Source organism: Mustelus asterias, unplaced genomic scaffold (genome assembly GCF_964213995.1).
Source record: "Mustelus asterias unplaced genomic scaffold, sMusAst1.hap1.1 HAP1_SCAFFOLD_2208, whole genome shotgun sequence".
Classification (NCBI taxonomy): Eukaryota; Metazoa; Chordata; class Chondrichthyes; order Carcharhiniformes; family Triakidae; genus Mustelus; species Mustelus asterias.
In genome coordinates, this window is record NW_027592153.1 from 35,570 (window position 1) to 62,248 (window position 26,679).

Below are 26,679 nucleotides of genomic sequence, written 5' to 3' on the forward strand. Positions count from 1 at the left end.
CCGGGTCCTCGCGCAGCCGCGGTTCAGCCGGAGGTTGTGAGCCGGGAGCAGCGAAGCTTTTCCTCCTTCACTGGGGCCCGAGGCCCGCTCCGGACACTGAGAGAGGGAGAAAGGGGGAGGGAGATACGGTGGGTTAAAATTATTTTTTTTATTCATTTAAAAATTTATTCGCCGAGCTGAAACCCTCCGGCTTTTCAATTCGTCCCAAAAAGGGGAAGATTATCTTCGATATTTGAGGCCGGGCGGGGTTTTTGGGCGCGGTTGGCCAATCGACGGGCAGCTTGCGTTGACGGACGGGCGGCTCAGCCAATCAGCGCCGTTGGCGGGCGGGGTGGGCGGCAGCTTACCTGATTGACAGTTGGGCCCGGCCAATCGGCGGGCCGTGCTGCTTTGATAGGCGGTGCCAGTCAAAGGGAAGGGCGGGCAGTGACGTGATGGACAGGCGCTCTGACCATTCAGGGTGGAGGAGGGGCGGGGCATGGGCTGGGAATGCGGAAGTGGCTCTTTGTTGACCATCTCGATGGCAGAGGTTCATTCAGGAAGTGTTGGCCTGATGGTTATTTCAGTGTAAAACTTTCCACAGGAATCCTTACAGTGCACAAGATGCCATTCAGCCTATCGAGTCATACAAACCTTACAGTGCAGAAAAAGGCCAATTGGCCCATCGAGTCTGCACCGACCACAATCCCACCCAGGTCCTACCCCCATATCCCTACATATTTACCCACTAATCCCTCTAACTTGCACATCTCAGGACTCTAAGGGGCAATTTTAGCATAGCCAATCAACCTAACCCACACATCTTTGGACTGTGGGAGGAAACCCGAGCACCCGGAGGAAACCCACGCAGACACGAGGAGAATGTGCAAACTCCACACAGACAGTGACCCAAGCCGGGAATCGAACCCAGGTGCCTGGAGCTGTGAAGCAGCAGTGCTAACCACTGTGTTACCGTGCGAGTCTGCACTGATTCTCAGAGCACCTTGCCCACCCCACCGCCGTGACCCCACGCGTTTACCATGGCCAGTCCACCGAACCTGCACATCTTTGGGCATGATGTGGAGATGCCGGTGTTGGACTGGGGTAAACACAGTAAGAAGTCTAACAACACCATGTTGAAGTCCAACAGGTTTATTTGGTAGCAAAAGCCACTAGCTTTCGGAACAGGCTGTCCCTTCGTCAGGTGGGTGGGAGTTCTGATCACAAACAGGGCACAAAGTCACAAACTCAATTTACATGAATAATGATTGGAATGCGAGTCTTTACAGCTAATTAAGTTATAGAAAGGATATTATTAAACTAGAGAGAGTGCAGAAAAGATTTATGAGGATGCTACCGGGACTTGATGGATTGAGTTATAAGGAGAGGCTGAATAGACTGGGACTTTCTTCTCTGGAGCGTAGGAAGCTGAGGGGTGACTTTATAGAGGTCTATAAAATAATGAAGGGCACAGACAAGGTAGATAGTCAATATCTTTTCCCAAAGGTAGGGGAGTCTAAAACTAGAGGGCATAGATTTAAGGTGAGAGGGGAGAGATACAAAAGTGTCCAGAGGGGCAATTTTTTCACACACAGGGTGGTGAGTGTCTGGAACAAGGTGCCAGAGGTAGTAGTAGAGGCGGGTACAATTTTATCTTTTAAAAAGCATTTAGATAGTTACATGGGTAAGATGGGTATAGAGGGATATAGGCCAAATGCGGGCAATTGGGATTAGTTTAGGGGTTTTAAAAAAAAAGGGCGGCATGGACAAGTTGGGCCAAAGGCCTGTTTCCATGCTGTAAACTTCCAAGTCTTAAAGGTACAGACAATGTGAGTGGAGGGAGCATTAAGCACAGGTTAAAGAGATGTGTATTGTCTCCAGACAGGACAGTTAGTGAGATTTTGCACATCCAGGCAAGTCGTGGGGGTTACAGATAGTGTGACATGAACCCAAGATCCCGGTTGAGGTCGTCCTCGTGTGCGGAACCTGGCTATCAGTTTCTGCTCAGCGACTCTGCGCTGTCGTGTGTCGTGAAGGCCGCCTTGGAGAACGCTTACCCGAAGATCAGAGGCTGAATGCCTGTGACCGCTGAAGTGTTCCCCAACAGGAAGAGAACACTCTTGCCTGGTGATTGTCGAGCGGTGTTCATTCATCCGTTGTCGCAGTGTCTGCATAGTTTCCCCAATGTACCATGCCTCGGGACATCCTTTCCTGCAGCGTATCAGGTAGACAACGTTGGCCGAGTTGCAAGAGTATGTACCGTGTACCTGGTGGATGGTGTTCTCACGTGAAATGATGGCATCTGTGTCAATGATCCGGCACGTCTTGCAGAGGTTGCTGTGGCAGGGATGTGTGGTGTCATGGTCACTGTTCTCCTGAAGGCTGGGTAGTTTGCTGCGGACAATGGTCTGTTTGAGGTTGTGCGGTTGTTTGAAGGCAAGAAGTGGGGGTGTGGGGATGGCCTTGGCGAGATGTTCATCTTCATTGATGACATGTTGAAGGCTCCGGAGAAGATGTCGTAGCTTCTCCGCTCTGGGGAAGTACTGGACAACGAAGGGTACTCTGTCCACTGTGTCCCGTGTTTGTCTTCTGAGGCGGTCGGTGCGGTTTTTCGCTGTGGCGCGTCGGAACTGTTGATCGATGAGTCGAGCGCCATATCCTGTTCTTATGAGGGCATCTTTCAGCGTCTGGAGGTGTCTGTTGCGATCCTCCTCATCCGAGCAGATCCTGTGTATACGGAGAGCTTGTCTGTAGGGGATGGCTTCTTTAACGTGTTTAGGGTGGAAGTTGGAGAAGTGGAGCATCATGAGGTTATCCGTGGGCTTGCGGTACAGTGAAGTGCTGAGGTGACCGTCCTTAATAGAGATGCGTGCGTCCAAGAATGCAACCGATTCCGGAGAGTAGTCCGTGGTGAGTCTGATGGTGGGATGGAACTTGTTGATGTCATCATAGAGTTGTTTCAGTGATTGTTCACCATGAGTCCAAAGGAAGAAAATGTCATCGATGTATCTAGTGTATAGCATCGGTTAAAGGTCCTGTGCGGTGAAGAAGCCATGGCGGCCTTCACGACACACAACAGTGCAGAGTCGCTGAGCAGAAACTGATAGCCAAGTTCCGCACACATGAGGACGGCCTCAACCGGGATATTGGGTTCATGTCACACTATCTGTAACCCCCACAACTTGCCTGGATGTGCAAAATCTCACTAGCTGTCCTGTCTGGAGACAATACACATCTCTTTAACCTGTGCTGAATGCTCCCTCCACTCACATTGTCTGTACCTTTAAGACTTGATTAGCTGTAAAGACTCACAATCCAATCATTATTCACGTAAATTGAGTTTGTGTCCATAGAACCATAGAAAATTACAGTTCAGAAACAGGCCTTTTGGCCCTTCTTGTCTGTGCCGAACCATTTTTTGCCTAGTCCCACTGACCTGCACTTGGACCATATCCCTCCACACCGCTCTCATCCATGAACCCGTCCAAGTTTTTCTTAAATGCTAAAAGTGACCCCGCATTTACCACTTTATCCGGCAGCTCATTCCACACTCCCACCACTCTCTGCGTGAAGAAGCCCCCCCTAATATTCCCTTTAAACTTTTCTCCTTTCACCCTTAACCCATGCCCTCTGGTTTTTTTCTCCCCTAGCCTCAGCGGAAAAAGCCTGCTTGCATTCACTCTATCTCTACCAATCAAAATCTTATACACCTCTATCAAATCTCCCCTCAATCTTCTACACTCCAGGGAATAAAGTCCCAACCTATTCAATCTCTCTCTGTAACTCAGCTTCTCAAGTCCCGGCAACATCCTTGTGAACCTTCTCTGCACTCTTTCAATCTTATTTACATCCTTCCTGTAACTAGGTGACCAAAACTGGACACAATACTCCAAATTCGGCCTCACCAATGCCTTATATAACCTTACCATAACACTCCAACTTTTATACTCGATACTCCGATTTATAAAGGCCAATGTACCAAAGGCACTCTTTACGACCCTATCCACCTGTGACGTCACTTTTAGGGAATTCTGTACCTGTATTCCCAGATCCCTCTGTTCAACTGCACTCTTCAGAGTCCTACCATTTACCCTGTACGTTCTACTTTGGTTTGTCCTTCCAAAGTGCAAGATCTCTTTGTTAAATTCCATTTGCCATTTTTGAGCCCATTTTTCTAGTTGGTCCAAATCCCTCTGCAAGCTTTGAAAACCTTCCTCACTGTCCACTACACCTCCAATCTTTGTATCATCAGCAAACTTGCTGATCCAATTTACCACATTATCATCCAGATCATTGATATAGATGACAAGCAACAATGGACCCAACACCGATCCCTGCGGCACACCACTAGTCACAGGCCTCCACTCAGAGAAGCAATTCTCCACAACCACTCTCTGGCTTCTTCCATTGAAAGAAGTCTCACAACACCAGGTTAAAGTCCAACAGGTTTATTTGGTAGCAAATACCATAAGCTTTAGGAGCAATGCTCCTTCGTCAGATGGAGTGGTCTCTGTTCTCAAACAGGGCACAGACACAGAAATCAAATTACAGAATACTGATTAGAATGCAAATCTCTACAGCCAGCCAGGTCTTAAATGCACAGACAATGTGGGTGGAGGGAGCATTCAACACAGGTTAAAGAGATGTGTATTGTCTCCAGATAGTACAGCTTGTGAAATTGTGCAAGTCCAGGAGTCAAGCTGTGGGGGTTACTGATAATGTGACATAAATCCAACATCCCGGTTTAGACCGTCCTCATGTGTGCGAAACTTGGCTATCAGTTTCTGCTCAGTGACTCTGCGCTGTCATGTGTCGTGAAGGCCGCCTTGGAGAACGCTTACCTGAAGATCCAAGGTTGAATGCCCGTGACTGCTGAAGTGCTCCCCCACAGGAAGAGAACAGTCTTGCCTGGTGATTGTCGAGCGGTGTTCATTCATCCGTTGTCGTAGCGTCTGCATGGTTTCCCCAATGTACCATGCCTCGGGACATCCTTTCCTGCAGTGCATCAGGTAGACAACGTTGGCCGAGTTGCAAGAGTATGTACCGTGTACCTGGTAGATGGTGTTCTCACGTGAGATGATGGCATCCGTGTTGATGATCCGGCACGTCTTGCAGAGGTTGCTGTGGCAGGGTTGTGTGGTGTCGTGGTCACTGTTCTCCTGAAGGTTGGGTAGTTTGCTGCGGACAATGGTCTGTTTGAGGTTGCGTGGTTGTTTGAAGGCAAGAAGTGGGGGTGTGGGGATGGCCTTGGCGAGATGTTCGTCTTCATCAATGACATGTTGAAGGCTCCGGAGGAGATGCCGTAGCTTCTTCGCTCCGAGTTCTTCCATTGAGCCAGTGTCTAATCCAATTTACTACCTCCCCATGTATACCTAGCGACTGAACCTTCCTAACTTACCTCCCATGAGGGACCTTGTCAAAGGCCTTGCTGAAATCCAGGTAGACAACATCCACCGCCTTCCCTTCATCCACTTTCCTGGTAACCTCCTCGAAAAACTCTAATAGATTGGTCAAACATGACCTACCACGCACAAAGCCATGTTGACTCTCCCTAATAAGTCCCTGTCTATCCAAATATTTGTAGATCCTATCCCTTATCACACCTTCCAATAACTTGCCCACCACCGACGTCAAACTTACTGGCCTATAATTTCCCGGATTTCTTTTGGAACCTTTGTCTTTGTGCCCTGTTTGTGATCAGAACTCCCACACACCTGACGCAGGAACAGCCTGTTCCAAAAACTAGTGGCTTTTGCTACCGAATAAACCTGTTGGACTTTAACCTGGTGTTGTTAGACTTCTTACCATCTTTGGGCACTCGGGGTCAGCACTGCCACCTCACAGCACCAGGGACCCGGGTTCGATTCCTGGCTTGGTTCACTGTCTGTGTGGAGTCTGCATGTTCTCCCCGTGTCTGCGTGGGTTTCCTCCCATAGTCTAAAAGACGTGCTGGTTAGGGTGCATTGGCCATGCTAAATTCTCCCTCAGTGTACCCGAACAGGCATCAGAGTGTGGTGACTGGGGGATTTTCACAGTAACTTCATTGGAGTTTAGAAGGATGAGGGGGGGATCTTATTGAAACTTACAGGATACTGCGAGGCCTGGATCGAGTGGACGTGGAGAGGATGCTTCCACGAGCAGGAAAAACTAGAACCAGAGGCACAACCTCAGGCCAAAGGGACGATCCTTTAAAACAGAGATGAGGAGGAATTTCTTCAGCGAGAGAGTGGTGAATGTGTGGAACTCTTTGCCGCAGAAGGCTGTGGAGGCCGGGTCATTGAGTGTCTTTAAGACAGAGATAGATAGGTTCTTGATTAATAAGGGGATCAGGGTTGATGGGGAAAAGGCAGGAGAATGGTTTTGAGAAAAATATCAGCCATGAATGAATGGCAGGGCAGACTCGATGGGCCGAGTGGCCTAATTCTGCTCCTATGTTTTATGGTCTACCAATGTTCCTGAGGTAGCACCTTCCAAACCCATCACCATCTGGAAGGACAAGGGCAGCAGATACCTGGGGAACGCCACCACTGGAGGTTTCTCTCTGAACCACTCAGCATCCTGACTTTCAAACATAGAAACTAGAAGCAGGAGGAGGCCATTCGGCCCTTCCAGCCTGCTCCCCCATTCATCACGATCACGGCTGATCATCAAATTCAATATCCTGATCCCCCCCCTTCCCCCCCCATGTCCCTCGATCCCTTTAGCCCCAAGAGCGATATCTAATTTCTTCCTGAAATCACACAATGTTTTGGCCTCAGCTACTTTCTGTGGGAGTGAATTCCACACATTCACCACCCTCTGGGTGAAGAAATTTCTCCTCACCTCAGTTCTAAAAGGTTTACCCCTTATCCTCAAACTCTGACCCCTAGTTCTGGACTCCCCCACCATCGGGAACATTCTTTCTGAATCTACCCTGTCTAACACTGTTAGAATTTTATAAGTTTCAGTGAGATCCCCCCTCACTCGGGCAATCTGCTCTCGCACCTTGAGGCGCTCCCGCTGACCCTCCCACAATGCAGCGCTCCCTCGGCACTGACCCACAATGCAGCGCTCCCTCGGCACTGACCCTCCCACAATGCGGCGCTCCCTCAGCACTGACCCTCCCACAGTGCGGCGCTCCCTCGGCACTGACCCACAATGCAGCGCTCCCTCGGCACTGACCCACAATGCAGCGCTCCCTCGGCACTGACCCACAATGCAGCGCTCCCTCGGCACTGACCCTCCCACAGTGCCACGCGCCCTCAGCACTGACCCTCCCACAGTGCGGCATTCCCTCAGCACTGACCCTCCTACAGTGCGGCGCTCCCTCAGCACTGACCCCCCCACAGTGCGGCGCTCCCTCAGCACTGACCCTCCCGCAGTGCGGCACTCCTTCAGCACTGACCCTCCCACAGTGCGGTGCTCCCTCAGCACTGACCCTCCCGCAGTGCGGCACTCCTTCAGCACTGACCCTCCCACAGTGCGGCGCTCCTTCAGCACTGACCCTCCCGCAGTGCGGCGCTCCCTCAGCACTGACCCTCCCGCAGTGCGGCGCTCCCTCAGCACTGACCCTCCTGCAGTGCGGCGCTCCCTCAGCACTGACCCTCCCGCAGTGCGGCACTCCCTTGGCACGGACCCTCCCGCAGTGCGGCACTCCCTCAGCACTGACCGTCCCACAGTGTGGCGCTCCCTCAGCACTGACCCTCCCACAGTGCGGTGCTCCCTCAGCACTGACCCTCCCACAGTGTGGCGTTCCCTCAGCACTGTCCCTCCCACAGTGCGGCGCTCCCTCGGCACTGACCCTCCCACAGTGTGGCGCTCCCTCAGCACTGACCCTCCCACAGTGCGGCGCTCCCTCAGCACTGACCCTCCCACAGTGCCGCACTCCCTCAGCACTGACCCTCCCACAGTGCGCCGCTCCCTCAGCACTGACCCTCCCACAGTGCTGCGCTCCCTCAGCACTGACCGTCCGACAGTGCGCCGCTCCCTCAGCACTGACCCTCACGCAGTGCGGCGCTCCCTCAGCACTGACCCTCCCACAGTGCGGCGCTCCTTCAGCACTGACCCTCCCACAGTGCAGCGCTCCCTCAGCACTGACCCTCCCACAGTGTGGCGTTCCCTCAGCACTGTCCCTCCCACAGTGCGGCGCTCCCTCGGCACTGACCCTCCCACAGTGCGGCGCTCCCTCAGCACTGACCCTCCCACAGTGCGGCGCTCCCTCAGCACTGACCCTCCCACAGTGCCGCGCTCCCTCAGCACTGACACTCCCACAGTGCCGCGCTCCCTCAGCACTGACCCTCCCACAGTGCTGCGCTCCCTCAGCACTGACCCTCACGCAGTGCAGCGCTCCCTCAGCACTGACCCTCCCACAGTGCGGCTCTCCCTCAGCACTGACCCTCACGCAGTGCAGCGCTCCCTCAGCACTGACCCTCCCACAGTGCGGCGCTCCCTCAACACTGACCCTCCCACAGTGCAGCGCTCCCTCAGCACTGACCCTCCCACAGTGCGGCGCTCCCTCAGCACTGACCCTCCCACAGTGCTGGGCTCCCTCAGCACTGATCCTCCCACAGTGCGGCGCTCCCTCAGCACTGACCCTCCCACAGTGGGGCACTCCCTCAGCACTGACCCTCCCACAGTGGGGCACTCCCTCAGCACTGACCCTCCCACAGTGCGGCGCTCCCTCAGCACTGACCCTCCCACAGTGGGGCACTCCCTCAGCACTGACCCTCCCACAGTGCGGCGCTCCCTCAGCACTGACCCTCCCACAGTGGGGCGCTGCCTCAGCACTGACCCTCCCACAGTGCGGCGCTCCCTCAGCACTGACCCTCCCACAGTGCGGCGCTCCCTCAGCACTGACCCTCCCACAGTGCGGCGCTCCCTCAGCACCGACCCTCCCACAGTGCGGCGCTCCCTCAGCACTGACCCTCCCACAGTGCGGCGCTCCCTCAGCACTGACCCTCCCACAGTGCAGTGCTCCCTCAGCACTGACCCTCCCACAGTGCGGCGCTCCCTCAGCACTGACCCTCCCACAGTGCGGCACTCCCTCAGTACTGACCCTCCCACAGTGCGGCGCTCCCTCAGCACTGACCCTCCCACAGTGCGGCACTCCCTCAGTACTGACCCTCCCACAGTGTGACTCACGGAGCTGCTTTGCAGTGATTATTTACAGCGGTTCTCTCTGTCGGTGCCCTTTGCCTGCGTAGCGAGTGTTCTGAGGAGCTGGGACCGGACTGTTCCTGGGATTTGTCTGGTCTGTGAGGAATAAAATCCTGCCCAGACACAGTAATTCCCAGCTTCCCTGTCAATGATGCCGTGTGGACGCCTTTCCTCGGGTTTTGTGGGTGTGTTTTTGATTATTCTTCCTCAATCTCTCTCCTAGATGGCCCAGTGTCCCTCCAGAAGCCCCAGCCCTTCCTGAAGAGCGGTCAGTGTGTGTGTGATGGCAGCAGTGTGGCAGCAGGTGTTAGCTGTTGATGCCAGGTAAGGGTGCGTCTGTGGTGATGGGTTTCTTTTTCATGGGACACGGGCGTCGCTGGCTGGGCCCAGCATTTATTGCCCATCCATAGTTTCCCCTTGGAGGGCAGTTGAGAGTCACCCACATTGCTGTGGCTCTGGAGTCACATGTAGGCCAGACCGGGTAAGGACGGCAGATTTCCTTCCCTAAAGGGCATTATCCTTGAATCCCTACAGTGCAGAAGGAGCCCTTTCGGCCCATCGGGTCTGCACCGACCACAACCCCATCCAGGCCCTATCCTCGAACCCCACATTATTTATCCTGCTGGTCCCCCTGACACTAAGGGGCAATTTTAGCATGGCCAATCCACCTAACCTGCACACCTTTGGACTGTGGGAGGAAACCGGAGCACCCGGAGGAAACCCACGCAGACACGGGGAGAACGTGCAGACTCCACACAGACAGTGACCCGAGCCGGGAATCGAACCCGGGTCCCTGGCGCTGTGAGGCAGCAGCGCTAACCACCGTGTCTGCTTGCCAACCCATTCGTGAACCAGGTGGGTTTTTCCGACAATCGACAGTGGGTCATCAGTAGATTCTTAATTCCAAATATTTTTTATTGAATTCAAATTCCACCGTCTGCCATGGCGGGATTCGAACCCGGGTCCCCAGAACGTGAGCTGAGTTTCTGGATTAATAGTCTAGTGATAATCCCACTAGGCCATCGCCTCTGGCAGTACCGAGGCTCCACACTGTGTCGTTTGCCCCCGTCCGATGTCTCCTGCCCCAGGTCCTGCGCCATCCCAGCCTCCCTCAGGGAGGCATGACACTGGGCAGGCCGCTCTCGCACTGGCCCTTCGGCCCACCAAGTGTATGCTGGCCCTATCTGATCCATACTGCATCTCCCCACCCCACTCCCCCCACCCCACCAGGGGAAACAATTGCTGGCAGTTTAGGAAAAGGGGAAGTGGAACGTGTCCTGGGTGTCATGGTGGAACAGTCGCTGAAGGTTTGTGTGCAGGTACAGCAGCTGGTAAGGAAAGCTAATAGCAAGAGGATTTCAGTATTGGAGTACGGGTGTCTTGCTGCAGTTATACAGGGCTTTGGTGAGGGCCCACCTTGAGTACTGAGTGCAGTTTTGGTCTCCTAGTCTGAGGAAGGGCATTCTTGCTATTGAGGGAGTCCAGCGAAGGTTCACCAGACTGATTCCCGGAATGGCAGGATTGACATGTGAAGAGAGACTGGATCGACTGAGCTTGTACTCACCGGAATTTAGAAGAATGAGAGGGGATCTCATTGAAACATGTAAAATCCTGATGGGAACTGGACAGACTAGAGGAAGAATGTTCCCGATGTTGGGGAAGTCCAGAACTAGGGGTCACAGCCGAAGAATAAGGGGTAAGGCATTCAGGACTGAGATGATGAAGAACTTCTTCACTCAGAGAGTTGTGAACCTGTGGAATTCTCTCCCACAGAAAGCTGTTGGGCAGTTCATTCGATCTGTTCAAGAGGGAGCTGGACACGGCCCTTGTGGTTAAAGGGGTCAAGGGTTATGGAGGGAAAGCGAGAGCGGGATGCTGAAAGTGCAGGATCAGCCATGATCATATTGAATGGTGGTACAGGCTCAAAGGGCTGAATGGCCTCCTCCTGCACCTATTTCTAATCTCTGCGTCCACCCCCTCGAACTCCTCAGTTTCGACGTTTCACTGCGATCACTCCTCTTTCCATCTATGCCTCGACTTTCTCAGGAGACTCAGGAAATTTGCCATGTCAGCTATGACTCTCACCAACTTTTACAGATGCCCCATAGAAAGCATTCTTTCTGGTTGTATCACAGCTTGGTCTGGGCTCCTGCTCTGCCCAAGACCGCAAGGAACTACAAAGGGTTGTGAATGTAGCCCAATCCATCACGCAAACCAGCCTCCCATCCATTGACTCCGTCTACACTTCCCACTGCCTCGGGAAAAGCAGCAGCATAATCAAGGACCCCACACACCCCGGACATTCTCTCTTCCACCTTCTTCCATCGGGAAATAGATACAAAAGTCTGAGGTCACGTACCAACCGACTCGAGAACAGCTTCTTCCCTGCTGCCATCAGACTTTTGAATGGACCTGCCTCGCATTAAGCTGATCTTTCTCTACACTCTAGCTATGACTGTAACACTACATTCTGCACCCTCTCCCTTCCGTCTCTATGAACGGTATGCTTTGTCTGTATAGCGCGCAAGAAACAATATTTTTCACTGTATCCCAATATATGTGACAATAAATCAAATCAGATCACTCAGCCTCTTGTTATAGGACAGCCCCTCCTTATCCCGGTACACCATAAGATATAGGGTACAGAATTAGGCCATTCGGCCCATCGAGTCTGCTCTGCCATTCAATCACGGCTGATAAGTTTCTCATCCCCATTCTCCCACCTTTTCCCCCGTAACCTTTGATCCTCTTACCAATCAAGAACCTATCTATCTCTGTCTTAAACACACTCAATGGCCCGGCCTCCTCTGTGGCAATGAATTCCACAGATTCACCACCCTCTGGCTGAAGAAATTCCTCCTCATCTCGGTTCTAAAGAGTCATCTCTCCACTCTGACTCTGCACCCTCAGGTTCTAGTCTCTCTGACTAATGGAAACATCTTCCCCACGTCCACTCTATCCAGGCCTTGCAGTATTCTGTAAGTTTCAATGAGATCCCCCCTCATCCTTCTAAACTCCAGTGAGTACAGACCCAGAGTCCTCGGACGTCAAGCTTTTAATTCCCGGGATCATCCTCATGAACCTGTCTTCCCCCCCCCAACGCCCTCGTTTCCCCCCCTGCCCTGTCTCCCCCTCACCCTGCTTCCCCTTCCCACCCTCTGTTTGGTGAACCCACAGTGAGATCAGTGACACATCTCCATGCTCTCTCCACTCCCTGTGTTGTTGAGACCGGCTGCCAGGATGTCCGGGGCCGGTTTGGCCTCACAAACTGGATTGAAATCTTTGCCGACGTGTCAGGAAGGCTTGATGAAGGTAGTGCGGTGGATCACGAGGGGTCACGGGCTCAAGCTGAGAGGGGCGAAGTATAACTCAGACATCAGAGGGACGTTTTTTACACAGAGGGTGGTGGGGGCCTGGAATGCGCTGCCAAGTAGGGTGGTAGAGGCAGGCACGCTGACATCGTTTAAGACTTACCTGGATAGTCACATGAGCAGCCTGGGAATGGAGGGATACAAACGATTGGTCTAGTTGGACCAAGGAGCGGCACAGGCTTGGAGGGCCGAAGGGCCTGTTTCCTGTGCTGTACTGTTCTTTGTTCTTTGTTTTTTGTTTTTATGTTGTGTACACGGATTTTAGCAAGGCGTTTGACAAGGCCCCACGTGATGGATTGGGCAGAAAAATACTCCCCCATGGCACGCAGGGAAAGGTGGATCAAAAGTTGGCCTAGCAACAAGAAATGAAGGGGTCAGAGTTTAATGACGGGGAGGATATGAAAATGGGTTTTCCCAGGCACCCCAGTGAGATTGTGGAGTTCAGGAACCCTGGGATCTCTTTGATTTGATTTATTATTGTCACGTATTGGGGTACAGTGAAAAGTATTGTTTCTTGCACGTCATAAGAACATAAGAACTAGGAGCAGGAGTCGGCCATCGGGCCCCTCGAGCCTGCCCCGCCATTCAATAAGATCCTGGCTGATCATTTTGTGGACTCAGCTCCACTTACCCGCCCGCTCACCATAACTCTTAATTCCTTTACTGTTCAAAGAGACAAAGCATACCGTTCATAGAGAAGGAAAGGAGGGAGTGCAGAATGTAGTGTTACAGTCACAGCTAGGGTGTAGAGAAAGATCAACTTAATGGAAGGTAGGTCCATTCAAAAGTCTGACAGCAGCAGGGAAGAAGCTGTTCTCGAGTCGGTCGGTACGTGACCTCAGACTTTTGTATCTTTTTCCCGACGGAAGAAGGTGGAAGAGAGAATGTCCGGGGTGCGTGGGGTCCTTGATTATGCTGCTGCTTTTCCCGAGGCAGCGGGAAGTGTAGACAGAGCCAATGGATCGGAGGCTGGTTTGCGTGACGGGATTGGGCTACATTCACAACCTTTTGTAGTTTCTTGCGGTCCTGGGCAGAGCAGGAGCCCAGACCAAGCTGTGATTGCTGTCATGGGATATGGGGGGATCAGGATATTGAATTTGATGATCAGCCATGATCATAATGAATGGGGGAGCAGGCTGGAAGGGCTGAATGGCCTCCTCCTGCTTCAGTTTCTCTGTTTCTGTGTTCCTCCAGGTACAACGCTTACCGGACCTCCAACTTCCCACAGTTCCGCACTCAGTACATCCGTCGGCGGAGCCAGTTGCTGCGGGAGAATGCCAAGGGGGGCTTTGACCCCCTCCTGAGACGCCAGTACCTGAAGCTCCGCAGTCAGCTCCTGGCCCACCGTTACGGCCCCCTGTCCGAGCAGAGCAGCTTCCGGGCTTACAGCAACAGTATCCGCAGCAGCCGGACCACCCTGGACCGCATGGAGGTAACGACGGGGAGGGCGAGGGGTTGGAGCTGGGCCCACTGTGCTGCTGGAGAGGGCCACATCGGGACCGGTCCATCGCGCGAGAGGGTCGCTGAGCCCCGGATAAACTGTCAGTACGGTTACATCAGCTCCCCCACCCCCCCCCATGGCTGACGGCAGCTGGGCTGGCTGTTAGGGCGTCACCTTCACATTCCCGCGGGAGGGAGATCAGCTCCCGACTGAGCCTGAAGTCTGTGTGCAAGTGTGACCATGTGCCCATGTTCACGTGTTCCCATGTGCGAGTGTCTGTGTTCACATGTTGCTGTGTGCAGGCATCTGTTCACGTGTTCCCATGAGTGGGCGTCAGTGTTCACGTGTTCCTGTGTGGCAAGCATCTATGTTCATCTGTCCCTGTGTGCAAGTGTCTGTGTTCACGTGTTCCCGTGTGCAGGCATCTGTTCACGTGTTCCTGTGTGCGAGTGTCTGTGTTCACATGTCACTGTGTGCAAGCGTTTGTGTTCACGTGTTCCCGTGAGCGAGCGTCTGTGTTCATGTGTTCACGTGTTCCCATGTGTGAATGTCTGTGTTCACGTGTTCCCGTGTGCGAGTGTCTGTGTTCACGTGTTCCTGTGAGCGAGTGCCTGAGTTCACATGTTCGCATGTTCCTGTGTGCGAGTGTCTGTGTTCATGTGTTCCCGTGTGCAAGTGTCTGTGTTCACGTGTTCCCGTGAGCGAGTGTCTGTGTTCACGTGTTCCCGTGACCGAGCGTCTGTGTTCACATGTTGCCGTGTGCGAGTGTCTGTGTTCACGTGTTCCCGTGAGTGAGTGTCTGTGTTCACGTGTTCCCGCGAGCGAGTGTGTGTTCATGTGTTCCCGTGAGCGAGCGTCTGTGTTCACGTGTTCCCGCAAGCGAGTGTCTGTGTTCACATGTTCCCGTGAGCGAGCGTCTGTGTTCACGTGTTCCCACAAGCGAGTGTCTGTGTTCACATGTTCCCGCGAGCGTGTGTCTGTGTTCACATGTCACTGTGTGCAAGTGTGTGTGTTCACATGTTCCCGTGAGCGAGCATCTGTGTTCTTGTTCCTGTGTGAGTGCGTGTGTGTTCACGTGTGCATCTGCATTCACATACATCCGTATCCCCCCCCCCCAGCCGCGTGAGTGATCTGATTTGATTTATTGTTACATGTATTAACATACAGTGAAAAGTATTGTTTCCTGCGCGCTATACAGACAAAGCATACCATTCATAGAGAAGGAAAGGAGCGGGTGCAGAATGTAGTGTTACAGTCACAGCTAGGGTATAGAGAAAGATCAACTTAATGTGAGGTCGGTCCATTCAAAAGTCTGACAGCAGCAGGGAAGAAGCTGTTCTTGTGTCGGTCGGTGCGTGACCTCAGACTTTTGTATCTTTTTCCTGATGGAAGAAGGTGGAAGAGAGCATGTCCGGGGTGCGTGGGGTCCTTAATTATGCTGCTGCTTTTCCCCGAGGCAGCGGGAAGTGTAGACAGAGTCAATGGATGGGAGGCTGGTTTGAGTGATGGATTGGGCTACATTCCCAACCCTTTGTAGTTCCTTGCGGTCTTGGGCAGAGCAGGAGCCCAGACCAAGCTGTGATACAACCAGAAAGAATGCTTTCTATGGAGCATCTGTAAAAGTTGGTGAGAGTCGTAACTGACATGCCAAATTTCCTTAGTCTTCTGAGAAAGTAGAGGCGTTGGTGGGGCTTTAACTATAGTGTCGGCGTGGGGGGACCAGGACAGGTTGTTGGTGATCTGGACACCTAAAAACTTGAAGCTCTCGACCCTTTCTACTTCGTCCCCGTTGATGTAGACAGGGGCATGTTCTCCTTTACGCTTCCTGAAGCCGATGACAATCTCCTTCATTTTGTTGACATTGAGGGAGAGATTATTGTTGCTGCACCAGTTCACCAGATTCTCTATCTCATTCCTGTACTCTGTCTCGTCATTGTTTGAGATCCGACCCACTACGGTGGTGTCATCAGCAAACTTGAAAATCGAATTGGAGGGGAATTTGGCCGCACAGTCAGAGGTGTATAAGGAGTATAGTAGGGGGCTGAGAACACAGCCTTGTGGGGCACCGGTGTTGAGGATGATCGTGGAGGAGGTGTTGTTGCCGATCCTTACTGATTGTGCTGTGAGTTTGGAAGTCAAGGATCCAGTCACAGTGGGTGGCCTGCGCCTCCCCCCCGACCCCCCCGCGTGAGTGGGTGCCCCCCGCCCCCCCGCGTGAGTGTGTGCCCCCCCACCCCCCCGCGTGAGTGGGTGCCCCCCCACCCCCCCGCGTGAGTGTGTGCCCCCCGCCCCCCCGCGTGAGTGGGTGCCCTCCCGCCCCCCCCCTGCGTGAGTGGGTGCCCCCCCACCCCCCCGCGTGAGTGGGTGCCCCCCCACCCCCCCGCGTGAGTGGGTGCCCCCGACCCCCTGCGTGAGTGGGTGCCCCCCCACCCCCCCGCGTGAGTGGGTGCCCCCGACCCCCTGCGTGAGTGGGTGCCCCCCCACCCCCCCGCGTGAGTGGGTGCCCCCCGCCCCCCTGCGTGAGTGGGTGCCCCCCGACCCCCCCCGCGTGAGTGGGTGCCCCCCCACCCCTCCCGCGTGAGTGGGTGCCCCCCCACCCCCCCTGCGTGAGTGGGTGCCCCCCCACCCCCCTGCGTGAGTGGGTGCCCCCCGACCCCCCTGCGTGAGTGGGTGCCCCCCGCCCCCCCGCGTGAGTGGGTGCCCCCCCACCCCCCCGCGTGAGTGGGTGCCCCCCACCCCCCCGCGTGAGTGGGTGCCCCCCCACCCCCCCGCGTGAGTGGGTGCCCCCCGACCCCCCTGCGTGAGTGGGTGCCCTCCCGCCCCCCCCCCGCGTGAGTGGGTGCCCCCCACCCCCCCGCGTGAGTGGGTGCCCCCCCACCCCCCCGCGTGAGTGGGTGCCCCCCCACCCCCCCGCGTGAGTGGGTGCCCCCCCACCCCCCCGCGCGAGTGGGCGCCCCCCCCCCCCCAGTGTGAGTGCCCCCCCCCCCGCCTCCAATAACAACGTCCTCTCCCAAGCCCAACATAACCAGCAACGAGGTGTTAATCGCTCAAAGCCAGTTCCGCTGGGCAGGACGGGTCTATCGGACGCCTGACACCAGACTAGCAAAGCCCTTGCCGCACCGGAACTCAGTCCTGGCATCTGCCGCAGGAGGACAGCGGAAATCTCCTCGAAGCATCACTGAATCGGTCAGACACAGCCACCGACTCCCGGGAGTCTCTGGTTTGCAGAACGGAGAACATAAGAAATAGGAGCAGGAGTAGGCCATCCAGCCCCTCGAGCCTGCCCCGCCATTCAATAAGATCATGGCTGATCTGAAGTGGATCAGTTCCACTTACCCGCCTGATCCCCATAACCCTTAATTCCCTCACCGATCAGGAATCCATCTATCCGTGATTTAAACATATTCAACGAGGTAGCCTCCACCACTTCAGTGGGCAGAGAATTCCAGAGATTCACCACCCTCTGGGAGAAGAAGTTCCTCCTCAACTCTGTCCTAAACTGACCCCCCTTTATTTTGAGGCTGTGCCCTCTAGTTCTAGCTTCCTTTCTAAGTGGAAAGAATCTCTCCCTCTCTACCCTATCCAGCCCCTTCATTATCTTATAGGTCTCTATAAGATCCCCCCTCAGCCTTCTAAATTCCAACGAGTACAAACCCAATCTGCTCAGTCTCTCCTCATAATCAACACCCCTCATCTCTGGTATCAACCTGGTGAACCTTCTCTGCACTCCCTCCAAGGCCAATATATCCTTCCGCAAATAAGGGGACCAATACTGCACACAGTATTCCAGCTGCGGCCTCACCAATGCCCTGTACAGATGCAGCAAGACATCTCTGCTTTTATATTCTATCCCCCTCGCGATATAGGCCAACATCCCATTTGCCTTCTTGATCACCTGGTGCACCTGCAGACTGGGTTTTTGCGTCTCATGCACAAGGACCCCCAGGTCCCTCCGCACAGTAGCATGTTGTAATTTCTTTCCATTTAGATAATAATCCAATTTGCTATTATTTCTTCCAAAGTGAATAACCTCGCATTTGTCAACGTTATGCTCCATCTGCCTGATCCTCGCCCACTCACTCAGCCTGTCCAAATCTCTCTGCAGACCTTCTACGCCCTCCACACGATTCACTTTTCCACGTATCTTTGTGTCGTCTGCAAACTTTGTTACCCTACACTCAGTCCCCTCCTCCAGATCGTCTATATAAATGGTAAATAGTTGAGGCCCCAGTACCGATCCCTGCGGCACGCCACTAGTTACCATCTGCCAACCAGAAAAGCACCCATTTATTCCGACTCTCTGCTTCCTGTCGGATAGCCAATCCCCAATCCACGCTAACACCCTACCCCCAACTCCGTGTGACCCAATCTTCTTCAGCAACCTTTTGTGAGGCACCTTATCAAACGCCTTTTGGAAATCCAAAAACACCACATCCACCGGTTCCCCTCCGTCAACCGCACTAGTCACATCTTCATAAAAATCCAACAAGTTCGTCAAGCACGACTTTCCCCTCATGAATCCATGCTGCGTCTGCTTAATCGAACCATTCTTATCCAGATGGCCTGCTATTTCTTCTTTAATGATGGATTCCAGCATTTTCCCAACTACAGACGTTAAGCTAACCGGCCTGTAGTTACCCGCCTTTTGTCTACTTCCTTTTTTAAACAGTGGCGTAACATTAGCCGTTTTCCAATCCGTCGGCACTACCCCAGAATCCAACGAATTTTGATAAATAACCACTAACGCATCCGCTATTACCTCTGACATTTCTTTCAGCACCCTGGGATGCATTCCATCTGGGCCCGGGGACTTGTCCACCTTCAGTCCCATTCGTCTACCAAGCACTGCCTCCCTGGTAACATTAATTGTATTGAGTACCTCTCCTACCAACCCTCTATCGTTAATATTCGGTAAACTATTTGTGTCCTCCACCGTGAAGACCGACACAAAAAACTTATTTAAAGTTTCAGCATTTCCTCATTTCCCACTATTAAATCCCCCCTCTCTCCTCCAAGGGTCTAACATTCACTCCAGCCACTCTATTCCTTTTACTATCATTTTTTATATTTAGAGCTAGCCTAGCTTCATAACCTATCTTTCCTTTCTTTATCGCTTTCTTAGTCATAGAACATATAGAACATAGAACAGTACAGCACAGAACAGGCCCTTCGGCCCACGATGTTGTGCCGAGCTTTATCTGAAACCAAGATCAAGCTATCCCACTCCCTATCATCCTGGTGTGCTCCATGTGCCTATCCAATAACCGCTTAAATGTTTCTAAAGTGTCTGACTCCACTATCACTGCAGGCAGTCCATTCCACACCCCAACCACTCTCTGCGTAAAGAACCTACCTCTGATATCCGTCCTGTATCTCCCACCACGAACCCTATAGTTATGCCCCCTTGTAATAGCTCCATCCACCCGAGGAAATAGTCTTTGAACGTTCACTCTATCTATCCCCTTCATCATTTTATACACCTCTATTAAGTCTCCCCTCAGCCTCCTCCGCTCCAGAGAGAATAGCCCTAGCTCCCTCAACCTTTCCTCATATGACCTACCCTCCAAACCAGGCAGCATCCTGGTAAATCTCCTCTGCACTCCTTCCAGCGCTTCCACATCCTTCCTATAGTGAGGTGACCAGAACTGCACACAATATTCCAAATGTGGTCTCACCAAGGTCCTGTACAGTTGCAGCATAGCCCCACGGCTCTTAAACTCCAACCCCCTGTTAATAAAAGCTAACACACTATAGGCCTTCTTCACAGCTCTATCCACTTGAGTGGCAACCTTTAGAGATCTGTGGATATGGACCCCAAGATCTCTCTGTTCCTCCACAGTCTTCAGAACCCTACCTTTGACCCTGTAATCCACATTTAAATTAGTCCTACCAAAATGAATCACCTCACATTTATCAGGGTTAAACTCCATTTGCCATTTTTCAGCCCAGCTTTGCATCCTATCTATGTCTCTTTGCAGTCTACAACAGCCCTCCACCTCATCCACTACTCCACCAATCTTGGTGTCATCAGCAAATTTACTGATCCACCCTTCAGCCCCCTCCTCTAAGTCATTAATAAAAATCACAAAGAGCAGAGGACCAAGCACTGATCCCTGCGGCACACCGCTAGCAACCTGCCTCCAATCCGAAAATTTTCCATCGACCACCACCCTCTGTCTTCGGTCAGACAGCCAGTTGCCTATCCAATCGGCCAACTTTCCCTCTATCCCACACCTCCTCACTTTCATCATAAGCCGACCATGGGGGACCTTATCAAACGCCTTACTAAAATCCATGTATATGACATCAACTGCCCTACCTTCATCAACACACTTAGTTACCTCCTCAAAAAATTCTATCAAATTTGTGAGGCACGACTTGCCCTTCACGAATCCGTGCTGACTATCTCGGATTAATCCGCATCTTTCTAAATGGTCGTAAATCCCATCCCTAAGGACCCTTTCCATCAATTTACCAACCACCGAAGTAAGACTAACCGGTCTATAATTACCAGGGTCATTTCTATTCCCTTTCTTAAACAGAGGAACAACATTCGCCATTCTCCAGTCCTCTGGCACCATCCCCGTGGACAGCGAGGACCCAAAGATCAACGCCAAAGGCTCTGCAATCTCATCCCTTGCCTCCCAAAGAATCCTAGGATACATTTCATCAGGCCCAGGGGACTTATCGACCTTCAGTTTATTCAAAACTGCCAAGACATCCTCCCTCCGAACATCTATTTCCTCCAGCCTATTAGCCTGTAACACCTTCTCTTCCTGAAAAACAGTCGTTCTTTGTTGTTTCTTAAAGTTTTCCCAATCTTCCGATTCTCCACTATTTTTGGCCACTCTGTACGCATCGGTCTTTAATTTAATACTCTCCTTAATTTCCTTCGTTATCCACGGCTGGTTATCCCTTTTCTTACAGTCCTTCTTTATCACCGGAATATATTGTTGCTGAGTACTGAAAAGGATCTCCTTAAAAATGCTCCACTGTTCCTCAGCTGTCCTACCTACCAGTCTGCTCGCCCAGTCTACATTAGCCAATTCAGCCCTCATCCTATCGTACTTCCCTCTGTTCAAACAGAGGACACTGGTATGGGACCCTACTTTCTCCTCTTCCATTTGTATCAGAAATTCGACCATATTGTGATCACTTGACCCAAGAGGGTCCTTCACAAGAACATCCTTAATTCTCCCTACCTCGTTACACATTACCAGAGCTAAGATAACTCGTTCCCTCGTCGGTTCCGTAACATACTGTTCAAGGTAACTATCCCAACAGCATTTTAAGAACTCTTCCTCCATCCCACCCCTTCCAACTTGAGTCAGCCAATCAATATGCAGGTTGAAGTCCCCCATGATTATTGCCGTTCTGTTTTGGCACGCATCCATTATTTGCTTCTTTATAGCCTTCCCCACCTCAACATTATTATTTGGGGGCCTATAGACCCTGCCTACTAGTGTCTTTCTCCCCCTACTATTCCTTATCTCTACCCATAACGATTCCACGTTTTGTTCCTTAGAGCCTATGTCATCCCTCACTACTACCTACCCTGATATTATCTTTTATTAACAGAGCCACCCCACCACCTTTTCCTTCCTGTCTATTCTTATTAAATGCCTGGTACCCCTCGAAGGTGCATTCGAGTAGGCACCTAACGTAGTGAGACTTCATCGGGAATATACACATGTCAGAGAGAGCAGCCGATCTGCAAACAACCCGCTTACCAAGCAACAGCTGCCCCAGGTGTGGCCAGAGTCTGCAGATCACACACCACACTCTTCACCCAGCTCAGAACCCACTGAACTGGAGTGACAGCAAGTTATCCCTGGAGACTGGGAAGATCTGTGTGTGTGTAAGTGCTTGCACCCGTGTGTGTGAGAGTGAGTGTGAGAGTGTGTGCGTGCGAGCGAGAGAGAGGGAGCGTGCGAGCGAGGGAGAGAGGGAGCGTGCGAGCGAGGGAGAGAGGGAGCGAGGGAGAGAGGGAGCGTGCGAGCGAGAGAGAGGGAGCGTGCGAGCGAGAGAGAGAGGGAGCGTGCGAGCGAGAGAGAGAGAGTGCGTTCGAGCGAGAGAGAGAGAGGGAGCGAGCGAGAGAGAGAGTGCATTCGAGCGAGAGAGAGAGGGAACGAGCGAGAGAGCGAGGGAGCGTGCGAGCGAGGGAGAGAGGGAGCGTGCGAGTGAGGGAGAGAGGGAGCGTGCGAGCGAGAGAGAGAGGAGCATGCGAGCGAGAGAGAGAGGGAGCGTGCGAGCGAGAGAGAGAGTGCGTTCAAGCGAGAGAGGGAGCGAGCGAGAGAGAGAGGGAGCGAGCGAGAGAGGGAGGGAGCGAGCGAGAGAGGGAGGGAGCGAGCGAGAGAGGGAGGGAGCGAGAGAGAGAGGGAGGGAGCGAGAGAGAGGGAGGGAGCGAGAGAGAGAGGGAGGGAGCGAGAGAGAGAGGGAGGGAGCGAGAGAGAGAGGGAGGGAGCGAGAGAGAGAGGGAGGGAGCGAGAGAGAGAGTGAGGGAGCGAGAGAGGGAGGGAGCGAGAGAGAGAGGGAGGGAGCGAGAGAGAGAGGGAGGGAGCGAGAGAGAGAGGGAGGGAGCGAGAGAGAGAGGGAGGGAGCGAGAGAGAGAGGGAGGGAGCGAGAGAGGGAGGGAGCGAGAGAGAGAGGGAGGGAGCGAGAGAGAGAGGGAGGGAGCGAGAGAGAGAGGGAGGGAGCGAGAGAGAGAGGGAGGGAGCGAGAGAGAGAGGGAGGGAGCGAGAGAGAGAGGGAGGGAGCGAGAGAGAGAGGGAGGGAGCGAGAGAGAGAGGGAGGGAGCGAGAGAGAGAGGGAGGGAGCGAGAGAGAGAGGGAGGGAGCGAGAGAGAGAGGGAGGGAGCGAGAGAGAGAGGGAGGGAGCGAGAGAGAGAGGGAGGGAGCGAGAGAGGGAGGGAGGGAGGGAGCGAGAGAGGGAGGGAGGGAGCGAGAGAGAGAGGGAGGGAGCGAGAGAGAGAGGGAGCGAGCGAGAGAGAGAGGGAGCGAGCGAGAGAGAGAGGGAGCGAGCGAGAGAGAGAGGGAGCGAGCGAGAGAGAGAGGGAGCGAGCGGGCGAGCGAGAGAGAGAGAGCGAGGGAGAGAGAGAGGGAGCGAGAGAGGGAGCGAGAGAGGGAGCGAGAGAGGGAGCGAGAGAGGGAGCGAGAGAGGGAGCGAGCGAGAGAGAGAGGGAGCGAGCGAGAGAGAGAGGGAGCGAGCGAGAGAGAGAGGGAGCGAGCGAGAGAGAGAGGTAGCGAGCGAGAGAGAGAGGTAGCGAGCGAGAGAGAGAGGTAGCGAGCGAGAGAGAGAGGTAGCGAGCGAGAGAGAGAGGGAGCGAGCGAGAGAGAGAGGGAGCGAGCGAGAGAGAGAGGGAGCGAGCGAGAGAGAGAGGGAGCGAGCGAGAGAGAGAGGGAGCGAGCGAGAGAGAGAGGGAGCGAGCGAGAGAGAGAGGGAGCGAGCGAGAGAGAGAGGGAGCGAGCGAGAGAGAGAGGGAGCGAGCGAGAGAGAGAGGGAGCGAGCGAGAGAGAGAGGGAGCGAGCGAGCGAGAGAGGGAGCGAGCGAGAGAGAGAGGGAGCGAGCGAGCGAGAGAGAGAGGGAGCGAGAGAGAGAGGGAGCGAGCGAGAGAGAGAGGGAGCGAGCGAGAGAGAGAGGGAGCGAGAGAGAGAGAGAGGGAGCGAGCGAGAGAGAGAGGGAGCGAGCGAGAGAGAGAGGGAGCGAGCGAGAGAGAGAGAGAGGGAGCGAGCGAGAGAGAGAGAGAGGGAGCGAGCGAGAGAGAGAGGGAGCGAGCGAGCGAGAGAGGGAGCGAGCGAGAGAGGGAGCGAGCGAGAGAGGGAGCGAGCGAGAGAGGGAGCGAGCGAGAGAGGGAGCGAGCGAGAGAGGGAGCGAGCGAGAGAGGGAGCGAGCGAGAGAGGGAGGGAGCGAGCGAGAGAGGGAGGGAGCGAGAGAGAGAGGGAGGGAGCGAGAGAGAGAGAGAGGGAGGGAGCGAGAGAGAGAGGGAGGGAGCGAGAGAGAGAGGGAGGGAGCGAGAGAGAGAGGGAGGGAGCGAGAGAGAGAGTGAGGGAGCGAGAGAGGGAGGGAGCGAGAGAGAGAGGGAGGGAGCGAGAGAGAGAGGGAGGGAGCGAGAGAGAGAGGGAGGGAGCGAGAGAGAGAGAGAGGGAGGGAGCGAGAGAGAGAGGGAGGGAGCGAGAGAGAGAGGGAGGGAGCGAGAGAGAGAGGGAGGGAGCGAGAGAGAGAGGGAGGGAGCGAGAGAGAGAGGGAGGGAGCGAGAGAGAGAGGGAGGGAGCGAGAGAGAGAGGGAGGGAGCGAGAGAGAGAGGGAGGGAGCGAGAGAGAGAGGGAGGGAGCGAGAGAGAGAGGGAGGGAGCGAGAGAGAGAGGGAGGGAGCGAGAGAGAGAGGGAGGGAGCGAGAGAGAGAGGGAGGGAGCGAGAGAGAGAGGGAGGGAGCGAGAGAGAGAGGGAGGGAGCGAGAGAGAGAGGGAGGGAGGGAGCGAGAGAGAGAGGGAGGGAGGGAGCGAGAGAGAGAGGGAGGGAGCGAGAGAGAGAGGGAGGAAGCGAGAGAGAGAGGGAGCGAGCGAGAGAGAGAGGGAGCGAGCGAGAGAGAGAGGGAGCGAGCGAGAGAGAGAGGGAGCGAGCGGGCGAGCGAGAGAGAGAGAGCGAGGGAGCGAGAGAGGGAGCGAGAGAGGGAGCGAGAGAGGGAGCGAGAGAGGGAGCGAGAGAGGGAGCGAGAGAGGGAGCGAGCGAGAGAGAGAGGGAGCGAGCGAGAGAGAGAGGGAGCGAGCGAGAGAGAGAGGGAGCGAGCGAGAGAGAGAGGGAGCGAGCGAGAGAGAGAGGTAGCGAGCGAGAGAGAGAGGTAGCGAGCGAGAGAGAGAGGTAGCGAGCGAGAGAGAGAGGTAGCGAGCGAGAGAGAGAGGTAGCGAGCGAGAGAGAGAGGGAGCGAGCGAGAGAGAGAGGGAGCGAGCGAGAGAGAGAGGGAGCGAGCGAGAGAGAGAGGGAGCGAGCGAGAGAGAGGGAGCGAGCGAGAGAGAGAGGGAGCGAGCGAGAGAGAGAGGGAGCGAGCGAGAGAGAGAGGGAGCGAGCGAGAGAGAGAGGGAGCGAGCGAGAGAGAGAGGGAGCGAGCGAGAGAGGGAGCGAGCGAGAGAGAGAGGGAGCGAGCGAGAGAGAGAGGGAGCGAGCGAGCGAGAGAGAGAGGGAGCGAGCGAGAGAGAGAGGGAGCGAGCGAGAGAGAGAGGGAGCGAGCGAGAGAGGGAGGGAGCGAGAGAGAGAGGGAGCGAGCGAGAGAGAGAGGGAGCGAGCGAGAGAGAGAGGGAGCGAGCGAGAGAGAGAGGGAGCGAGCGAGAGAGAGAGGGAGCGAGCGAGAGAGAGAGGGAGCGAGCGAGAGAGAGAGGGAGCGAGCGAGAGAGAGAGAGGGAGCGAGCGAGAGAGAGAGAGAGGGAGCGAGCGAGAGAGAGAGGGAGCGAGCGAGAGAGAGAGGGAGCGAGCGAGAGAGGGAGCGAGCGAGAGAGGGAGCGAGCGAGAGAGAGAGGGAGCGAGCGAGAGAGAGAGGGAGCGAGCGAGAGAGAGAGGGAGCGAGCGAGAGAGAGAGGGAGCGAGCGAGAGAGAGAGGGAGCGAGCGAGGGAGCGAGCGAGGGAGAGAGAGTGCGAGCGAGAGAGAGAGAGAGAGGGAGCGAGCGAGCGAGAGAGAGTGCGAGAGAGAGGGAGCGAGCGAGCGAGAGAGAGTGCGAGCGAGAGAGAGAGGGAGCGAGCGAGAGAGAGAGGGAGGGAGGGAGAGAGGGAGCGAGCGAGGGAGAGGGAGTGCGAGCGAGAGAGAGAGAGAGAGGAGCGAGCGAGCGAGAGAGAGAGTGCGAGCGAGAGAGAGAGAGAGTGCGAGCGAGAGAGAGAGAGAGAGGGAGCGAGCGAGAGAGAGTACATGTGCGCCCGTGATTGTGGGTGTGTGAATGGGGTTGGTGAATGGTTAGCCGTGGGAAAGCCTCCTGTGAAGGGCTTGTCCTTGCAGGCTCTGAGTTTGGAGAATACCGCCTCCCAGACGCTGTGTGTTTGGATGCAGCTGGACCGAGTGGCGGGACCCGGAGCCCCGGTGAGAGCCGGCTCCTTGGGGATAGGAGGGGAGAGCACGGGCTCACAGAGAGGGTGTGAAACTGCTGCTGTGTTCATTTGCCTCCACGGCTCGCTGTCCAAACACCGCAATTAATTGTTATCCCTCCTTTCAGGGGACAGCACGCACCGTTCCCAGGCTGAACGGGCGGGTAAGTTCGGGGAGCCTCCTGCCCTGACGATGGCATGTTTACCAGGGAGCTGTGTGAAGTTTCTGAGCACTCTGCGTGTGTGTGTGTGTGTGTCCTTCTCTCTCTCCCCCCCCTCACCTCCTTGTGGATGTGTTCACCGTGGTCCTGACTCCCTCCGATTTCTACCCCTCTGTCTCTGCACTGCCTGCTGGCTCCCCCCCCCTCTCCCTGACCACCTCCTCTCTGCCCTGCCACCCCCACCTCACTGACTCTCTCTCTCCACCCCCGACGGTGTTGGAATGCTGACACATCAATTCCTGCACCCCCTCGAATCGATCTCTCCGTCAGCGACCCGCCTCTCTCTCTGCCCAGTCCGAGGGCACCTGTCACACATGACATTTCACTCATTCCTTCTCCGCTCCCGGGACCTTCAGCCTGGTGATGGCACTGCGAGAATTTCAAACCTTCAACACACCCAACTGACCACTCAATCGGCTGCGTTTCAGGATTTAGAATTTTGTGACGTTTTGTCTCTCCTTTAATTA

At 54.7% G+C, this 26,679-nt stretch overlaps 1 protein-coding gene across 1 annotated transcript; it reads left to right on the plus strand.

Moving 5' to 3' along the window:
• LOC144489461 (WD repeat-containing protein 13-like) lies at positions 1–26,155 on the plus strand (the record flags this gene model as incomplete). The annotated part of the gene is made up of 4 exons (XM_078207321.1): positions 1–128; positions 9,338–9,438; positions 13,680–13,917; positions 26,120–26,155. Coding segments are annotated over exons 2-4 (315 nt in total), but the record flags the coding sequence as incomplete, so codon positions are not given.
• Between the last annotated feature and the right edge of the window lie 524 nt (positions 26,156–26,679).